General features: G+C 45.6%; 1 protein-coding gene across 4 annotated transcripts in view; it reads left to right on the top strand.

The window, feature by feature from the left end:
- Myo16 (myosin XVI) overlaps window positions 1-17,105 on the top strand; it is a 480,110-nt gene that overhangs the window by 384,494 nt on the left and 78,511 nt on the right. For all 4 annotated transcript variants that reach the window (XM_017599990.3, XM_039094188.2, XM_008771384.4 and 1 more), the window contains one exon: window positions 13,752-13,848. In XM_017599990.3, coding sequence (XP_017455479.1) covers window positions 13,752-13,848 — 97 coding nt within the window. The remainder of the gene's footprint in view (window positions 1-13,751; window positions 13,849-17,105) is intronic.

Here is a 17,105-nt window from a genome sequence, read left to right as displayed (position 1 = left end):
TTAGGAATTTTATATATATATATATATATATATATATATATGACATTTGATCATAGTTATACAAATTTCTCCCCTAACTCCCCCAGGCCTCACCCCAATCAAACTTTCTTTTACCTCTTTTTATATCCCATTGGCTCCAGTTTGTTATAACCATATACTTATGTGTTAGGGCTGCACCTATAAAATACTTGGTTCCATCCCTAGAAGCCACTAACAGTTGATCTCTCAGCTACAAGGATGCTTGTGCCACGCTGGCATGATGACTGCCTTGGTATTGTGCATGTATTGTACAGGCAACCACAGCTGTTTGAGTTTGTGAGTACTGTCATGCCCAGGAGATATATGACTCTCACAGCAGTCCCTCTCTTCGTCTAGGATAGTCCCTAAACCTCAGGCAGGGGTGTAGTCCAGAGGGATGTGACCCAGAAGGGTCTGATCCAGAAGGGTGTGGTCCAGAAGGGCAAGACCAGAAAGGTGTAACCCAGAGAGGCATGGTCCAGAGGGGTATGATGTAGAGGGGCGTGGCCAGATGGGTGTGATCAAAGGAGTGTGGTCCAGAGGGGCTTGGTCCAGAGGGGCATGGCTGAGCTGTAGTCACTCATTCTCTTCACTTTGGCAGTTATGAATGTCCATGTTAACCACTGCCCACTTCACAAAGAAACTTCTCTAAAGGAGACTGAGCGCACAATGCCACCTGTGCGTGTTCACTAACCACAGCAAAACACTTCTATAGTCATCCTATCTCTGTCACTGACTTCTTAATGTGACGTTTACAGAATGGCCCACATTTCATCTGTGTCTGAGATATACGATTTTACCCAAGCTGTGCTGAGAAAAGCAAGAGAAGCATTTACCATAACATTAAATAATATCAGCTGGATGAAGGATTTATTGCTTCATTAATCTAAAATATTACAGTGGGGAAATAATCGTCAAAGGAGAAGCAAAGATATTGTTCAAGTTTTAACCATCCTGCTTTTTTAAAATTAAAAAAAACATTTTAAGACAAGGCAATTGTGTTAGGGCCCTCAGCTCTTATTAGTACAATAAATTAATGGTTTATAACCTTTATTTTATTGCTCTAGGAGCACTTCATAAATTGCCTCTAACTGTGATCCAGAAAATAGTCTATAAAGTGACTTTTTCAATTACTCCTCTTTCTCTAGAATTAACAGTGTTGAGAAGAGTCAACATTAGAGACTTAAGCATATCTCTAAAAATGATGTTCTAATCACCTCACAGGTGCTCACATCTCATTCCCTCTGCCTTAGTTGGCATTTTACTGCTGTGAACAGACACCATGACCAAGGCAACTTCTATAAGGACAACATTTAATCGGGACTGGCTTACAGGTTCAGAGGTTCGGTCCATTATCATCAAGGCAGACGTGGTGCAGGAGGAGCTGAGAGTTCCACATCTTCATCTGAAGGCTGCTAGGAGAAGACTGGCTTCCAGGCAACTAGGATGAGGGTCTTAAAGTTCACACACACACACACACACACACACACACACACACACACACAGTGACAAACCTACTCCAACACAGCCACATCTACTCCAACAGGGCCATACCTTCTAATAATGCCACTCCCTGGGCTGAGCGTATACAAACCATCACACCCTCCTTTTTCATATGCTGAATACTTACATACCTGCACACTCACAGCACACATAGACCTAAACGCTTTGTTATAGAGCAATACATTTCTTGATTTTTAAACAATTAAAAAGGATATTCAGGAACCTTTAGGAAGGACCAGTAGAGATACCTGGGAACTATCCCTTGGGGTTTTTTGATCTCTGTTTCTCACACTTTTCTCTTATGAACTTTGTAAAGACAGGGAGTACACCTGTTTCTCATGTTTTCTCAGTGACACAGCTGATTGGCTTACAAACCTAAAAGATAAGACAGAAACTACCTGTGCTTGTGCCTTACTTTCCCTCTCTTGATTCAAACAGTTTGTTGAGGGTGTTTATTTTCCTGAATTTATACAGAGTAAAGATGGTGGCTTATGATCCAGGAAGGGAGAGACGTTCGAGAGTTAAGCAGCATACGTCAGAGTAGGATCCCCAGTGGGAGAGAGGCAAGGACACTGTGTCCAAAGATCAGAAGACATTGGTTTAGACAGGGCAATGGAGATCATGAAACAGTTTCTGTGTAATTCCCAGGCCCACAGGGTTGTTTTTCTACAAGTGTTTCAGAGCACTTGTTATACACCATAAACTACAAGAAAATAAAAACGTGGGTTTTCTCATGAGAAGCCGTAGAGAAGTGCACTGTCTGGTTTTGTGTGTCAACTTGACACAAGCTGAAGTTATCACAGAAAAAGGAGCCCCCCTTGAGGAAATGCCTCCATGAGATCCAGCTGTAAGGCATTTTCTCAATTAATGATCAATGCAGGAGAGCCCATTGTGGGTGATGCCATCCCTGGGCTGGTAGTCCTGGGTTCTATAAGAGAACAAGCTGAACAAGCCAGGAGGAGCAAACCAGTAAGTAACATCCCTCCATGTCCTCTGCATCAGCTCCTGCCTCCAAGTGCCTGCCCTGTGTGAGTTCCAGTCCTGACTTCCTTTGGTGATGAACAGCAATGTGGAAGTGTAAGCTGAATAAACCCTTTCTCTCCCTAAGTCGATTCTAGGTCAGCAATTTTGTGCAGGGATACAAACCCTGACTAAGACAGGAAGCTAGCGATTTAGTCTGACTTATGCTTTCAGTGTGTTTATGTAGGAACAAGAGTAGGTCTGAGACACCAGCAAGCAGACTATTGCTTGTGCCGTAGGCCAGTGGAGGCTGAGAAGAAATGGCAGGTGAAGGAGTCCAGGAGCAAGAGGATGCATTCTTAGCCCGAGATGTGCACACTTATAAAGTTACAGGCATAAGATAGAGTCCTGAACATCAGAACGTCAGTGGGGTTAAGGAACATGCTTGGCCCTTAACAAGTGTAAACTGGGTTTAAAAAATCATGATCGACACCCTAAAGGATAGCAGAGACTGTGAATAGAAGATAACTCAAAAAAGTCACAATTAACATGCCACCTGGTGTGTCTTGGGAACATAAGAAAGCAGTATGAGTAGTTTTGAACCCTCTAAAATTGTGGTGAACAATATAAGGTCAGACGTCAGGAAGAAGTACCAAGGATATTTGTAGTTTTAGGAGTGAGCTAAGCTTCAAAGCACAGTGCGGCAGAACCATACCAGGTACTGAGAACAGGCTCACTTAGATGGATGTGCACACAGCCCAGTGATTGCAGCGGTTTTAATGGTGTCCCCACTGGGCACCAGCCACGTGACTGTGGTGGCTGTAGTATTGTCCCCACTGGGGTGCCATACTGGCTTCTTTTGACTGTGACTCACATCTTCCTCAGGGGAGGTAGTGACCATTACCTATGCCATTTAGGCCTGTGTTTGGAAAATCAAACATGCTCTCTAAAAAAAAAAAAAAAAATACTGGATTTAGTGCACTGTCCTCTGCTGTGTGGGGTGCAAATGGTCTTACCTGTCTCTCGTCGGTCTATGCCTTTAGGAATGGGATATCTTCGTGAGCATTCTTGCTATATTGATATGATTTACATAATGATAGGATCACAAGGTGACTAATCCACTAGTGGGCTCAGAACTGTAGTTCAAATCATCACTGCCCGTTCTGAAGACCATTCTGTCCTAGGTGAAAGCAATTAATTTGTCTAACATACAATTACATGTAATTCAAGCCAAACTATCTTCTTCAGATATAACACTATACAGTACCCTGTCAGATGTGTAGTTGTGATTCTTTTCAATGTTGAAGTGAAACTTCAAGAGCAATCTATTTATAACAAAGAGAACTTGCGTTTTGTATAAATTTATCCCTGAGCATGTTTCAAAGTACATTCGGACGTTCAAAACCAGACTGTACATAAAAAAAAAATCTGTTTAGTAGGTTTCCAGTGCTACCATGAAAATGTAATATGTTGAGCTTTCCATAGTATAATTAATATATATTTATATATTATGAAAATAATGGCTGTCCTTCAAAAGAGCCAAGCGAAAGCATTAAGGAAGAAAACCATTAAGAATTCAGTATGGAGAGAAGAGAGTTGAGAACAGTAGTCATTTGTCTGAGCATCTGGAAATTATGAACCACAGTCTACTTGCTGAGTGGGTGAGTGGTCCCAGAAATGACCATGAGACTGTGAATTTGTGTGTGTGTGTGTGTGTGTGTGTGTGTGTGTGTGTGGGATATACAGGTGGGAAATGGTGACAAACTATATAGGACATCCAGGAAGATTTTACAAAGTACCCTCCCTTGTTCTATGAGGAAAAGAAAGCCAGAAAGGACTGAAGTGGATGGTGCGCAGGTTACACAACAAGCTATAAGGTTTAGAGAAAGAAAGAGAGAGAGAGAGAGAGAGAGAGAGAGAGAGAGAGAGAGAGAGAGAGAGAGAGGTGTACTGGTACACAGTGTGGACTCTTTATGGTACCAGCACACAATGTGGGCTCTTTATGGCACACAAATTTCTGGGCTGTGGAAGATGCTTCTGTTGGGAAGAGGTGACCTGGTGGGCTCAGAAACTGCTTTGCATAGTAAAAATAGAACAGTGTTTTACAGGAGCACAATGACATTCTCAGATCTGCAGGAAAAATAGCAAACCCAAATGGGGGCCTCTGCCGACAGAGGGAGATGGAGAAGAGAGAGCCTACCATTGGCATCAGCCCAGAGGAGCGATATGTTTAAGCCAGGAGCAGCACACTGACATTGATGGGGCCTTCAGAAAATACCAGGATGCTTTCTGGAATCTTAACATCGCAGTCAAAGAAGAGGACTACTTTTAATGCAACTGTATCTCTATCATGTCATAAAACATGAAGTGGTTACTAAAACAGTGTGTACATTTAGATCAAGGAAAACTAGAAATTCTAAAAGGTTGAGTAGGATCATCAATAATGAAAATCAAATGTTTTGTTTGAAGCAAAGAAACTCATTTTCAGTAAGGTATTTCTCGTTAAATTGCAAATCTATACAAACAGCATAGTCCAATAATTGTAGACATGGAACTAAGGAGCCATTACTGAACACAACGCTCACAAGAGCAGTGAATCATTCGGTAAGGACTGTGTGTCTGAGCATCCGCCCCTGCTGGTATATAAAGATTCCTCACCTCAGCTTTCTGCTTCAGGAAGTGAGTAGGAAACTGAAATGACAGTCAATAGCCGTTCTCTCACAGGAGGAAAAGGCATTCACTCTTGGAGAGAAATAGCCATGCTGCAGAGGGCTCTGACGGCAAATCCAAGCGCTTACATGTTGGCTTGCTGCCTAAGTGCAGCCACCAAAGTTTCCGAGAGATGAGTAAGTTCAAAGTACTACTCAAGAGCACTCAAGAGTATTAAAAACAGGGAGTATTCAAGTTGACTCCAAGAGCAGGCTGGAAATTGGGACAGAGTTAGGTGGACGATTATGGTCACAGCCATCTCATGCCAGAAAGAATGGCCCTGGGAATGTGAGATGTGTTGTCTTTGCTCTTGAACCGCATTACACATGTTTTATAAAATGAAACACACAGTTTAAACATATACAGAATAGTTATGATTTGTCTTAAATGAATTACTTAAGTCATTGAACTCTTCTGTCAGCCATTAAACAGGACCTGAAGGAAAGACGTAAACAAGCTCAGTTGCACCTTGCGCTTCTGTCTTAGAGAATAAGTGTCGGTCCCCGAAAGAAACAGCCTGTGAGCATGGATGGAAACTGTGTGGGAGAAATGACATGTGGACATACCTTAGGATAGAGGTTCTTCAGGGCCATCCGTAACGTGGCCCTTTCACTCACGGAAGTGGGGATATAGGAGATGAACTCAGTGCCACAAGAGGAAGATGTAGGAGACTCCTGTCTAGAAATGTGAAATTCATTGTATACCTTGGGCAATAAGTCTCCTAGCCCTGGACTCAGCCATTCCAACAGCCTGTAGATGTGTGAGTCATCTGTGGTGGAAGCTCTAGGGTAAAGGATTCATTAGGGAGTATAGACATGTAAAGGACTGGTCTGGAGAACTATGAGGATACAGATTATCAGACACAGCCGGTGGCCAACACGGACATGGAGGTGGCAGACAGAGGAAGGGGCCACAGAGCCTTCGGCAGAAGGAAAGCCTCAAGAGTGACCTAGAATCTGACAACAGAGCTCATAGAATGCAGTCAGCAGACCCACACCGTGGCACACATGAAGTCACAGGCTCCACCCCAACCGGTAGATTCAGACCCACCTTTCAAGATGCTCACAGGATGAACAAGCAGACTGAGACTTTGGACCATGACTTAGTGTTTTACTCTGGAGCCCAGAAAGCCCAGACCAATCACCTCTCTGCCACCATCTCTGTCCATTATCCATTTCTCCCTCTCCTAGACCGTGTGAATGAAATACAGAGGTTCAACGAGGCAAGGTCTACAGGTCCAACCTGAATGATTACAGTCCCTCTTGTGGTCTGTATACAGTGGCTCCTCTTAATCCCCTCTAAGGACACACTTCCCCTCATAATGCCATTTCTTTATCACCTGTGTGTAGCCAGGACCCTTCCTGCATCCTATAACTGGCACACCCTTTTTCCTGGTCAGGCAGAGACACAGGAACCTCACATTTTTCTTTAGCTCACACACAGGAGAAGCAGGTAATTCTCTGTGTTGTGCGGTGCATGAGTGAGTGAATTAAGTTGGTTCACACTGGGCATTCAGAAAATGGATCTGTCTTCTTCAGGTTCATAGGAATTCACAGATATTCAAAGGGTGAAACTGTTTCCCCAGACTGTGAGTTTAGCTCTGTGAGTAAGATTAGCTCCAGTGCTCCCTTTCCTCCATTTCATCAAGGCAGAGAATAGTGTGACTCACATGAAGTGCCCCAGTTATATATTTTATATATTTTCCTAGTTATATATTTTTCCCTCATAAGATCTATTACAAAGTACTGCCAGAAACACACAGTGCTCCTAAAATTGCCCTCAAGGAACAGGGAGGATTCCTCGTTACCCCCATTCTAATACAGCCCCCGTACCACCCACACCGCTGTTCCTGTGTTTGTCTGCCTCCACAGCCCACATTTCTGAAAAAGTTCCCAAGAACCGGAACAATAATGGGAGCTTTAGAAGTCATCAATGACAATCTTGCTTAATCCTCTAAAATCTGTCACTTCAAAGCAAAAATATCCTAATGTCTTCCCGAGAAGCATCCTAATGGTGTGATTCACAGATGTCTTGCTCTTGCAGTGGTCAGAGTGACATGAGCATTTTTGTCTCAGATAAGAACACCGTGACTCCAAGCCCTCCTTGTGTCTAGCTAGCGAGAGATAGCTTCGCAGAGGAGGTGGGACCAGACCACTTAAAGCGGAGGGCTTTGAACTGAAAAGCTGTTGAGTCTCGAGATTCAATACAGAACACCTCAGCAGCCATTTTTAGGACAAAAATGGCAGCCTGGGCCAGTAGTGTTTACCCAGTCAGTAGCACAAACTGGTGTTTGGCCATACAGAGACCCGGCTCTCTGGATTCCTGCTGCTGTTTTCCTGCTTTGGGGGGGGTGGGGGGGATCTTTTAGGCTTCTGTCCTTTTTAACCCCTGTCATCATGGAAAGCAAGATTCTAAATCTAAACAACGTCGATGGCAGAACTCCAAAATACCAACCATCTGCTAACTTAACTCTTTGTGTAGAGAAGGGTCACTGGGGGCAAATGCAGCATCTTTCGGAGACATAACAAATGGTAGGAGAAACAAGAGCTGGCCTGCCATTACACAGTGGCTGTGCAGAAGAAAGGATCCAAGAGTACTCTTTGCAAAGAAGTGATCAACATTTGGGAAAATGAGAGTGTCCACCCTGATTTAAATATTACACAGTGCTTATATCCCCCAGACACTGCGTGCTATCCTTAGTGTTGTATGGAATCCCTTGTGGACAGACAGTTTTATGCATTGATTCTTTTTTTTTTTAATGAAAAGTCAAAGCAGCCATCAAAATCATACACGTGCTGAAACCCCCAAAGAACATCTCCCACTATTCCTAATTCACACAGCACAAAATGGCGGCAGGCCCATCATCTTTGGGTCTCTGTAGAGTTTTCCCTGTATTGACAGGTACTGTAAAGTCCTCTGTCCACTGGAAAGCAGTAGACTACGTCCCAGTATTCGAATGAAGGGCTTTACAAAGCCCGAATGCGATTATAGTAAGATCCCAGCCTCATGTTCATGGGCTACTTACATGAGAGTTCAGACTTCTATTCTCTTTCCAGTGGCTCAGAAGCCTGGGGGTCCCTTTCACATACAGAGGCCATGGTCCCATGCCATCAACATAGGGGCACAGCTGTACCGAACACTGACCGAGGACTCTGGAGGCTTGCAAGTGCCTGCCTACCCAGCATTCTTCCTTCCTGCCTCACAGCTGAGCGTCAGGCTCCCTGCTGCTCCCATCCCATTCCAACCCAAGGCCCCAGCAAGAACTCTTACTTCTCTATACCCATGCTACCTTAGCATGCAGATCTTCCTGGGACCTTGCAAACCTCATCTGCATTAGCCATCTTCAGTATCACAGAATCTCTACAGAGTGGTATAAAGAAAACCCACTTCTGCTTCTGCACTTCTGTATTCATTTAGCATTTTTATCTGATCTCAAAACTGGCCCCTGAAAATCCCCTATTGTGAGACCTCACTTCCTTTTTATTCATGATGGACGACAGGTCAGGCAAATACTTGCCCCCCATCCTATAGCCATACCACTTGGACCAGTTTCCCAGTCTGCTTCTTTGTCATCCCACTCCCTCTGTAATTTGACCATCTACTGGGCTCCACCATTTTTGCTGCCTCAACGTCTTCACTGAGGATTTGCTGAGAGCCTAGATGGTTTTCTTTATTGCCTTCATGACCCGCCTCATACAAAACTCTACATACAGTCTCTTCCTCTTCTATTCTCTTGGTCCCCATTACCATCCTTAATGCTTGATTCTCCACCAATGTGAGCCTCTGTCTTGTCAAGAGATATAATCATGGCATCCACTAATAAAAGAGTGAAGAATTGATCTCCAGTACCCAAGGATAGAAATGAAGGGCATTGAAGCCACAGTGGAAGTAGAGAAGCTGATTTTCAATCTGACTGTGGGAATGGGTGCTGTTATGAAGGGTGACCGAGAGTTGACATATCAGCAGCAAATTCAGACAATCTCTCCATGGTCCGTGGCTGCACATCCTTGCTCCAAACACTCATCAGAAAAGTCTACCATCCAGACTTTTTAAAATCCATTTTGACTTCATAAGATTCAATCCAGAATTCCAAAATTATTTTTACAAATTTAGACTTGGTTTCCTAATCTTCCAGGATAGCTAAATTGCACACATGTGTGGACATGCACACGCTTATCCAGGTTTTTCCTAACATGTCCTTCGTGGTGTGTTAACACCTCCAGGAAGTTACCTTTCTTCCTCTCTGTCACACAGGTGTATCTCCAAGGGCCTTATGGATCATCTTTCACCCTTCAAGTGTGCAATGCAGTCATTAGATAGAACGTGTGTTAGCAGAGCTTTTCAATGCTAACGTCCCTTAAGAAGCCATCAGCTCCCCGATCACCTACTTTGTTTCCCCAAAGTCCAGCATAATGTCCCAGATAAACCTACTCTGGTGTTTAATTGGCTTTAGGAAATACTCCACCTTATCACCAGCTGCCTTCTGCCCAAGACCCTATGAAGGCAGGCTGAGGGCCAGAATTCCCTCCTACTCTGTCTTTCCCTGGTGTTCTGCTCCAATATACCAGGTCTCTCTTCTTCAGAGAAGACCAGGGCCAAGTGTTCTTCCTGTCGACTACCAAAATCATACCACAGTTAAAGAATAAAAAGACTGGGGTTGGGGATTTGGCTCAGAGGTAGAGCGCTTGCCTAGCAAGCACAAGGCCCTGGGTTCGGTCCCCAGCTCCGAAAAAAAAGAAAAAAAAAAGAAAGAATAAAAAGACCAAGAGGTATGTGGCGTGGTGAGGACAACTGACCCCTAGTCAGCCTGACACACAGATACATCACTATTGGGCCACAACCCTTCCCCAAGATCTCACATTAAGAATATAAGACTTCAAAGTCCCACAGTCTTTACAGATTAAAACACATTAAAATTCTAGTCCTTTTAAAATATCCAGTTTCCTAAAATCCAAAGTCTTTTAAAATTCAAAGTTTCTTAACTGTGGGTCCCAGTAAATTTCTTTCTTATCTTCAAAAGATAAAAAAAAATCAGGGAATGCTAACAGTCAAAATCAAAGCAAAATCAAATTTCAGTTGTCCAATGTCTGGGATCCACTCATGATCTTCTAGACTCCTTCAAAGGGCTCGGGCCACTTCTCTGACTCTGCCCTCTGTAGCACACATACCTTGTGTTCTAGCCTTCAGCTAGTTCCATTCCATTGCTGCTGCTGTTCTTAGTGGTCACCTCATGAAGCTGGCATCTTCAAAATACTGGGGTCTTCTGCTGCAACTAGGCTTCATGCACCAACAGCCTTTCATAGGCTTCTCTTCATGGTAGAGACCCCATCTTCATTGCATGACCCCTTTAGTCCTGGACCATTGACCGCTACTAAGTCTGCACCTTTACCAGTGGTCTCGCTCCATGCCAAGCCTCAGCTGCTCTCTACAATTCCTTCCTGCCTTCAAAAACAATACCACCTGAGTGACTTCTATACATTACCAAGTCCAGCTGCCAGCAGGAGGTACAGCCTTGGCTGCCTCTGGAACACGGCTTCTCTGTGCTCTCAGGAAATACTTCCCATTAAATTTCACACTCAGTGACACTGATCTCTTCTTAATCACCGATAATTTTTTAGCTCCAGCTGACCATAATCAATTGTTGAAGAAACATAAAGGCTTCACTTCAGTGGTTCTGTTATCTTGTTAATCACAGCTGATTTTTCAGCCCCAGTTAACCAGAACCACAGAATCTTAAATCAAAACTGCCCTGAAAAGAGATTTTAAACTTCCTTCTGAAGCTTTATAAGCCAGCCCTCCATCCTTTGCACTGCTCTCAGCAGGCTCATCTTCCAAGCTCCCACAGAAAATCCCACCGAGCTCTCAGAGCTCTCAACACTCAATGGTTCATCTAGACCAAAGTTCCAAAGTCCTTCCACAATCCTCCCCAAGCACAGTCAGGTTCTATCACAGCAATGCCCTCACTATGGTGGTACCAATTTGTCTTAGGTAGAGTTTCTATTGCTTCAACAAAGCACCATGGCCAAAAAAAGCAAGCTGGGGAGGAAAGGGTTTATTTAGCTTACACTTCCAGATCACAGTCCCTCATTGGAGGAAGTCAGGACAGGAACTCAAGCAGGGCTGGAACCTGGAGGCAGGAGCTGATGCAGAGGCCACAGAGGAGGGCTGGTTATTGGCTTGCTTTCCATGGCTTGTTCAACCTGCCTTCTTATAGAACCCAGGACCACCAGGCCAGAGATGGCGCCACCTACCGTGGGCTGGGCCCTCCCCATTGATCAATAGTTGAGAAAATGCCTTACAGCTGGATATCATGGAGGCATTTCCTCAGCTGAGACTCTTCTCTCTCTGATGACTCCAGGTTCTGTCAAGTTGACACACAAAACCAGTCAGTACAGTGAGGGAAAGAGAATTGCAATGTAAGGGAGAAACATAGATACTGCTTGGAAGCTGCCTTCCCATTGTGACGGTCTCCGATTCCAAATGACTGAGAGAAAACTAAATGAGGTCTGTGTCTGCTCAACCCAGGAGCTATTGGGAAGGCAGCAGAGACTGCCACTGACCTGTCTGATCATCCCAGCTGTCGGGATACAAGCTCAGGGTCACGGGAAAACTACTGTTCAGTCAGACAGTGGGCCACCGTTAGCAAAGACTTCACTGGGAACCTGGAATGTACCAAACGTATTCAGAGGTGCTTGGTGGGGGTGGCACATGGACTCCTCTGGCCAAGCATTCTGAAGGCAAGCATGACCAGTAAACCCATCCAATATCTAATAGTGTGGGCACTGTGCCAGCCTCTAGTGTCACTGATGTGAAGTGTAGACTGAGAGCTATGTCATTTATGTCCCCCACTCATGCTTGGGAATACACAAGTTAATAAGTTAATCTTTCTATGTTAGTGGTAGCTGTCTTATGTTCCACACTCACGATTATGATAGTTACAGGGGCAGTATTTGGTCTTTTTTTTTTTAAATTGAGTATTTCTTATTTACATTTCAAATGTTATTCCCTTTCCCGGTTTCCGGGCAAACATCCCCCTAATCCCTTCCCCTCCCATTCCTTATGGGCTTCCCCTCCCCATCCTCCCCCCATTGCCGCCCTCCCCCCATAGTCTAGTTCACTGGGGGTTCAGTCTTAGCAGGACCCAGGGCTTCCCCTTCCACTGGTGCTCTTACTAGGATATTCATTGCTACCTATGAGGTCAGAGTCCAGGGTCAGTCCATGTATAGTCTTTAGGTAGTGGCTTAGTCCCTGGAAGCTCTGGTTGCTTGGCATTGTTGTTCATATGGGGTCTCGAGCCCCTTCAAGCTCTTCCAGTCCTCTCTCTGATTCCTTCAACGGGGGTCCCGTTCTCAGTTCAGTGGTTTGCTGCTGGCATTCGCCTCTGTATTTGCTGTATTCTGGCTGTGTCTCTCAGGAGCGATCTACATCCGGCTCCTGTCGGCCTGCACTTCTTTGCTTCATCCATCTTGTCTAATTGGGTGGCTGTATATGTATGGGCCACATGTTGGGCAGGCTCTGAATGGGTGTTCCTTCTGCCTCTGTTCTAAACTTTGCCTCCCTATACTTAAAGCTCCCTCTACACTTCCCACTAAGCCACAGCAGGATCTTCCACAGTTATCCCTACCTGCTTCCCCAGATGTCTTCTAACACTTGCTTTGTGAGGGACCACCCTCACACACCCCTCTGCTCTGTCGTTCCTCAGACGAGAAGTGCAACACGCAGTTAAAAGTCATTTTAAAATCACCTGGCTGTAGCTTGTCATTCTGACTGTAGGATGCTTTCCTGGGCAGCAGTTTTTACCAAAGCTACCACATGCAACCTTCTTTGCCCCTGGTGCCATAGGCCAAGCTCAGATAGATGCCTGTGGTGCTTTCAATAGAGTCTGATCTGATGTCATGCTGGAATTCCTTTATAAAACAAAAATGTGGAGAGAGACCCATATCCGTGGCACAAGTCGTCCTGGTGGAAACATCTGTGAAAATGGTGGTCAGAAGTGGTTGTGTGGAACTTCTCTATTGTGCTGAAGTTCATTAACAAAATAAACATTAACACTTGATGCATAATAATCCACGGTGCTATCGGGAGAAAGACTGAGGTAAGACAGCAGCTGGCACCCTGTTCGTTTGGTCTCAGCCTGTTTGTGGGATTGCGTTCTTTGGTGCTGCAATGGATTCTTCCTCTGCTGTGCACAGGAAGACCAGGGTGTGAAAGTCACCCCAGAGAGACGAGGAGCCCTGATATGGGAGGGTTCACTGGGGCCCTGCTATCTTTACGCAGGGTCACATCCAACTCCACAGGGCAGCCACCAGGTGAGCAGTGCATAGGTATTTCCACACACTGGCGATGACACACACGCTGTCAGTTAACGTCCTATAACAAATCGCTTTAAATTTTGATGGAGTGAAATGGGCCATAAAAGAAGATATAAATACCTTGGTTAACTTTGTTATTCGTAGTTCGCAATTCTCTGCTCTAAAGCTCTCCTGCCAGGCCGGCTGTTTTCCCGCCGTCCCTCCGACGTCGTATTGCTGCCAAACATGACCTTGCTGTTGTCGTTTCAGATGGGCGTCCACAAAGTGTTCCTGAAGTACTGGCAGGTGGACCAGCTCGGTGACCTGTGGCTCCAGATGCAAAGGAAGATTGTAACTTGTCAGAAAGGTAAGCACACAGGGGCACTCAGTGAGTCTCCGAACCACCCAGTTTAAACCACTCCGAGTTTAACTGTCAGTGGGGTCAGTGCCACAGTGGGCTTCCCAACCCGCTCAATGACACTCCATCAAGGCGAGCAATTGCACTCCTCCAGCAAGGGTCTGCAAGGCTGTGTCCCGCTGCAATCTGGATGTGTGGGTCTTGCATGTCTTATTGGTTCTGTTCTACATGAAGTTATGTAAGTTCTCACCTCAATCATAATTTGGGGGAGGAAACAAATGCATCTCGCTAGTCCTGCATTCTGTACCTTGAAGATCGCCAACCGCAGTGTTCTCTTTAGGAAGCACTGGAGATATTCGGTGGGAATGCACACCTGGCTCCTGGCTGCAGCTGCAGTGGGGTTCCCTGTGGCACCCGGTATAGATCTCAGCTGTGCTGGGTTCCAAGAGCTGGAACCAACCAATTGCCCAAACAGCATCTCTGTAGCTCTCCGTAAGCCTTGGAAAACCCTGGACTCTGTTTTCCTTTAGGAGGGATGGTAATATTTGCTGTGGCTTGTTTCACGGCTGTTGGCATCCTTTTACATTGTAATGTTGGGAGACCGAATATGTTCTCTGTCCAAATTCAAATGACTGCTGAGAACGTGCATTTAAAAAAAAAAAAAAAAAGCCGTCCCTCACATGAAATGGATATAAAATGGGATGTGTGTGTATGTTCCTGTGTACGGGTCTGTGAATGTGTGTGTGTCAGTGCACATGCATGTGTGTGTGCACGTGTGTGTGCCTGTGCATGTTGGGTGTGTATGTGTGAGTACACATCTGTGTGTGTGCACATGTGCATGTGTGTGTGCATGTGTGTGTGTGGGTGAGTGTGAGCACCACGTGAAGCATCTCTTTTGTGTTGGCATGAAGGACAAAGGCAAATACTGAGTAGTTTCCGTTATTGCTTTCCTCCTTATTTTGTGAGACGGGGTCTCTCACTAAACCTAGTGGCTGGCTAAGATGACTGATAGCAATCCCTGTCTACTTTTCTGGACTCCAGACCTCTAACCTCCCAGTGCTCCTAAAACCAGTTTTTCCACAAGAGTGTTTGGTGGCTAAACCCAGGTCTTTGTGGTTTTCTAGCAACCGCTTCACCCACAGAGCCATTTTCTCAGCCCTCTTTAAGTAGCTTTTTATGTGTTCAATAGTTTAATTCATTGTAGAGTAGCACAGGAAAGAGAAGTTAGGTTATGCCAGATTTCATAATGAGCACAAGTCTGGGATGTATTTGAAATTCTCTAAACCTGGAACCCTGCTAGAAACATGCTATAAGCCCCATCCACTCTGTTATCCTTCCTGTGTGGATCCTGTTAGGCTGTGGCCTTGGGAGAAATCTCTGATGGGGCCCCCCAGTCTCTGATGATAAAAACATCCTGCAATACACAGAATTTAACATGTCTAGTTTAAATCTTGACCAAAGTTCAGAACCTTGTTCCAAGGCAGCATCCACCTTGGCCAATTCAGGCCTTCCCCTTACAGAACCCATGAGAGAGAGATTATGGTCTTGGTCTCTGTATCTCAGGTCCCTCTTGCTTGTGCAGGACCAAGAGGAGAGAAAGAGGGGAGAGGGGAGGAGGAGAAGGAGGAAAAAAAGAGGAAGGAAGAGAAGCAGGAAGAGGAGGAAGTGGAGGAGGTAGTAGAGGAGGAGGAAGAGGAGAAAGTAGAGGAAAAGGAAGAAGAGGAGGAGGAAATGGAGGATGTAGTAGAGGAGGAGGAAGAGGAGGAGAAAGTGGAGGAGGAGGAAGAGGAAGAAAAGGAAGTGGAGGAAGAGGAAGTGGAGGATGAAGAAGAGAAGGAAGGGGGAATTGGAGGAGGAAGAGGAAGTAAAGAAGGGGAAAGTGGAGGAGGTGGAAGTAGAGGAAGTGGAGGAGGTAGTAGAGGAGGAGGAAGAAGAGGAAGAGGAAGTGGAGGAGGTAGTAGAGGAGGAGGAAGAGGAGGAAAAAGTGGAAGAGGAGGAATAGGAAGAAGAGGAAGTGGAGGAAAGGAAGAGGAAGTAGAGGATGAAGAAGAGGAGGAAGAGGAAGTGAAGGAGGATAAAGTAAAGGAGGAGAAAGTGGAAGAGGTGGAAGTGGAGGAGGAAAAGGTGGAGGAAGTGGAGGAGGAAGTGGAGAATGTAGTAGAGGAGGAGGAAGAGGAGGAGAAAGTAGAGGAGAAGGAAGAGGAAGAAGAGGAAGTGGAGGAAGAGGAAGCGGAGGAAGAGGAAGTGGAGGAGGAGGAAGTGGAGGAGGAGAAAGTGGAGGAGGTGGAAGTAGAGGAAGTGAAGGAGGAAGAGGAGGAGGAAGAGGAGGAAGAAGAAGAGGAGGAGGAAGAGTACAGCAAGGACTATAGGAGGCATATGGTGACCCAGCACTGGTATTCCCAGCTGGGACAGATTTGAAGTGTTCTTTACCCATCCTGATTGCATTTCTCAGATCCCATGCACTCACAGCAGTTCTCTGGCCAGCACCTTGTCAGTGATTCATAGACCCTGCTCACCTTCACCCTTCTCCCAGCCTAGAAAACTGCCGTGTCCTGGAGAAAGAGTCTGGCAGGCACCTCTACGGGTACTGCCTGTCCTGTTGGTCACAGAGGTGGCCTTGAGGCCCTGCAGACTGCTGTTCCCACACTATTTCAGGCTAATCTCTGGTGTCACTCTCTCCAGCCTAGGGCTTGGGGAGTCTTTGCTGGTTCTGAGTCCCTTTCTCTCTGGCATATGACAAACATGCCCTGTGCACCCCTGCGACTTCACCCAGCATCCATGCCCGAGAGATGTTGGCCAGGACTGCTTGGAACCTCACCCTGACCAGCTCCAGGCAGCACCTGCACCCCTGCCTCACCTGGAGCCTGGTTGGAAATGCAGCCTCAGCACCAGCCGGCACTGACTGAATCCCAACCTGGCTCTCAGCCACCGCTGAATCTGGGTCAGGAAGAGTCCCGTTTAACACCATGTTATGTGTGAACAGAGCAGGGCATCTCAGTGTTCCCAGGAAATGTCCTTAAATATAAGTAGAGGAATCTGTGCCCTCTCTTCCACCTGATGCCCACTTTCTAGTTAGCCTCAGAGAGAAAGTTGCTCCCGGAACCAGCCTGGAACAGGGTTGAGCTGAGCTCCACCCGCTCAGCTTTCTGAAGATAAGAATGGGGGGCAGCCTTGAAAATGGCATTGAGATAACAAAACAAAACCATGATTTCATTTGAGTAAACAAAATAAAGGACACCAAAAAAAAAAAAAGCAAAACAAACAAA

The sequence above is a fragment of the Rattus norvegicus genome, chromosome 16 (genome assembly GCF_036323735.1).
Source record: "Rattus norvegicus strain BN/NHsdMcwi chromosome 16, GRCr8, whole genome shotgun sequence".
NCBI lineage: Eukaryota > Metazoa > Chordata > Mammalia > Rodentia > Muridae > Rattus > Rattus norvegicus.
This window is presented reverse-complemented; position numbering and strand designations above follow the sequence as displayed.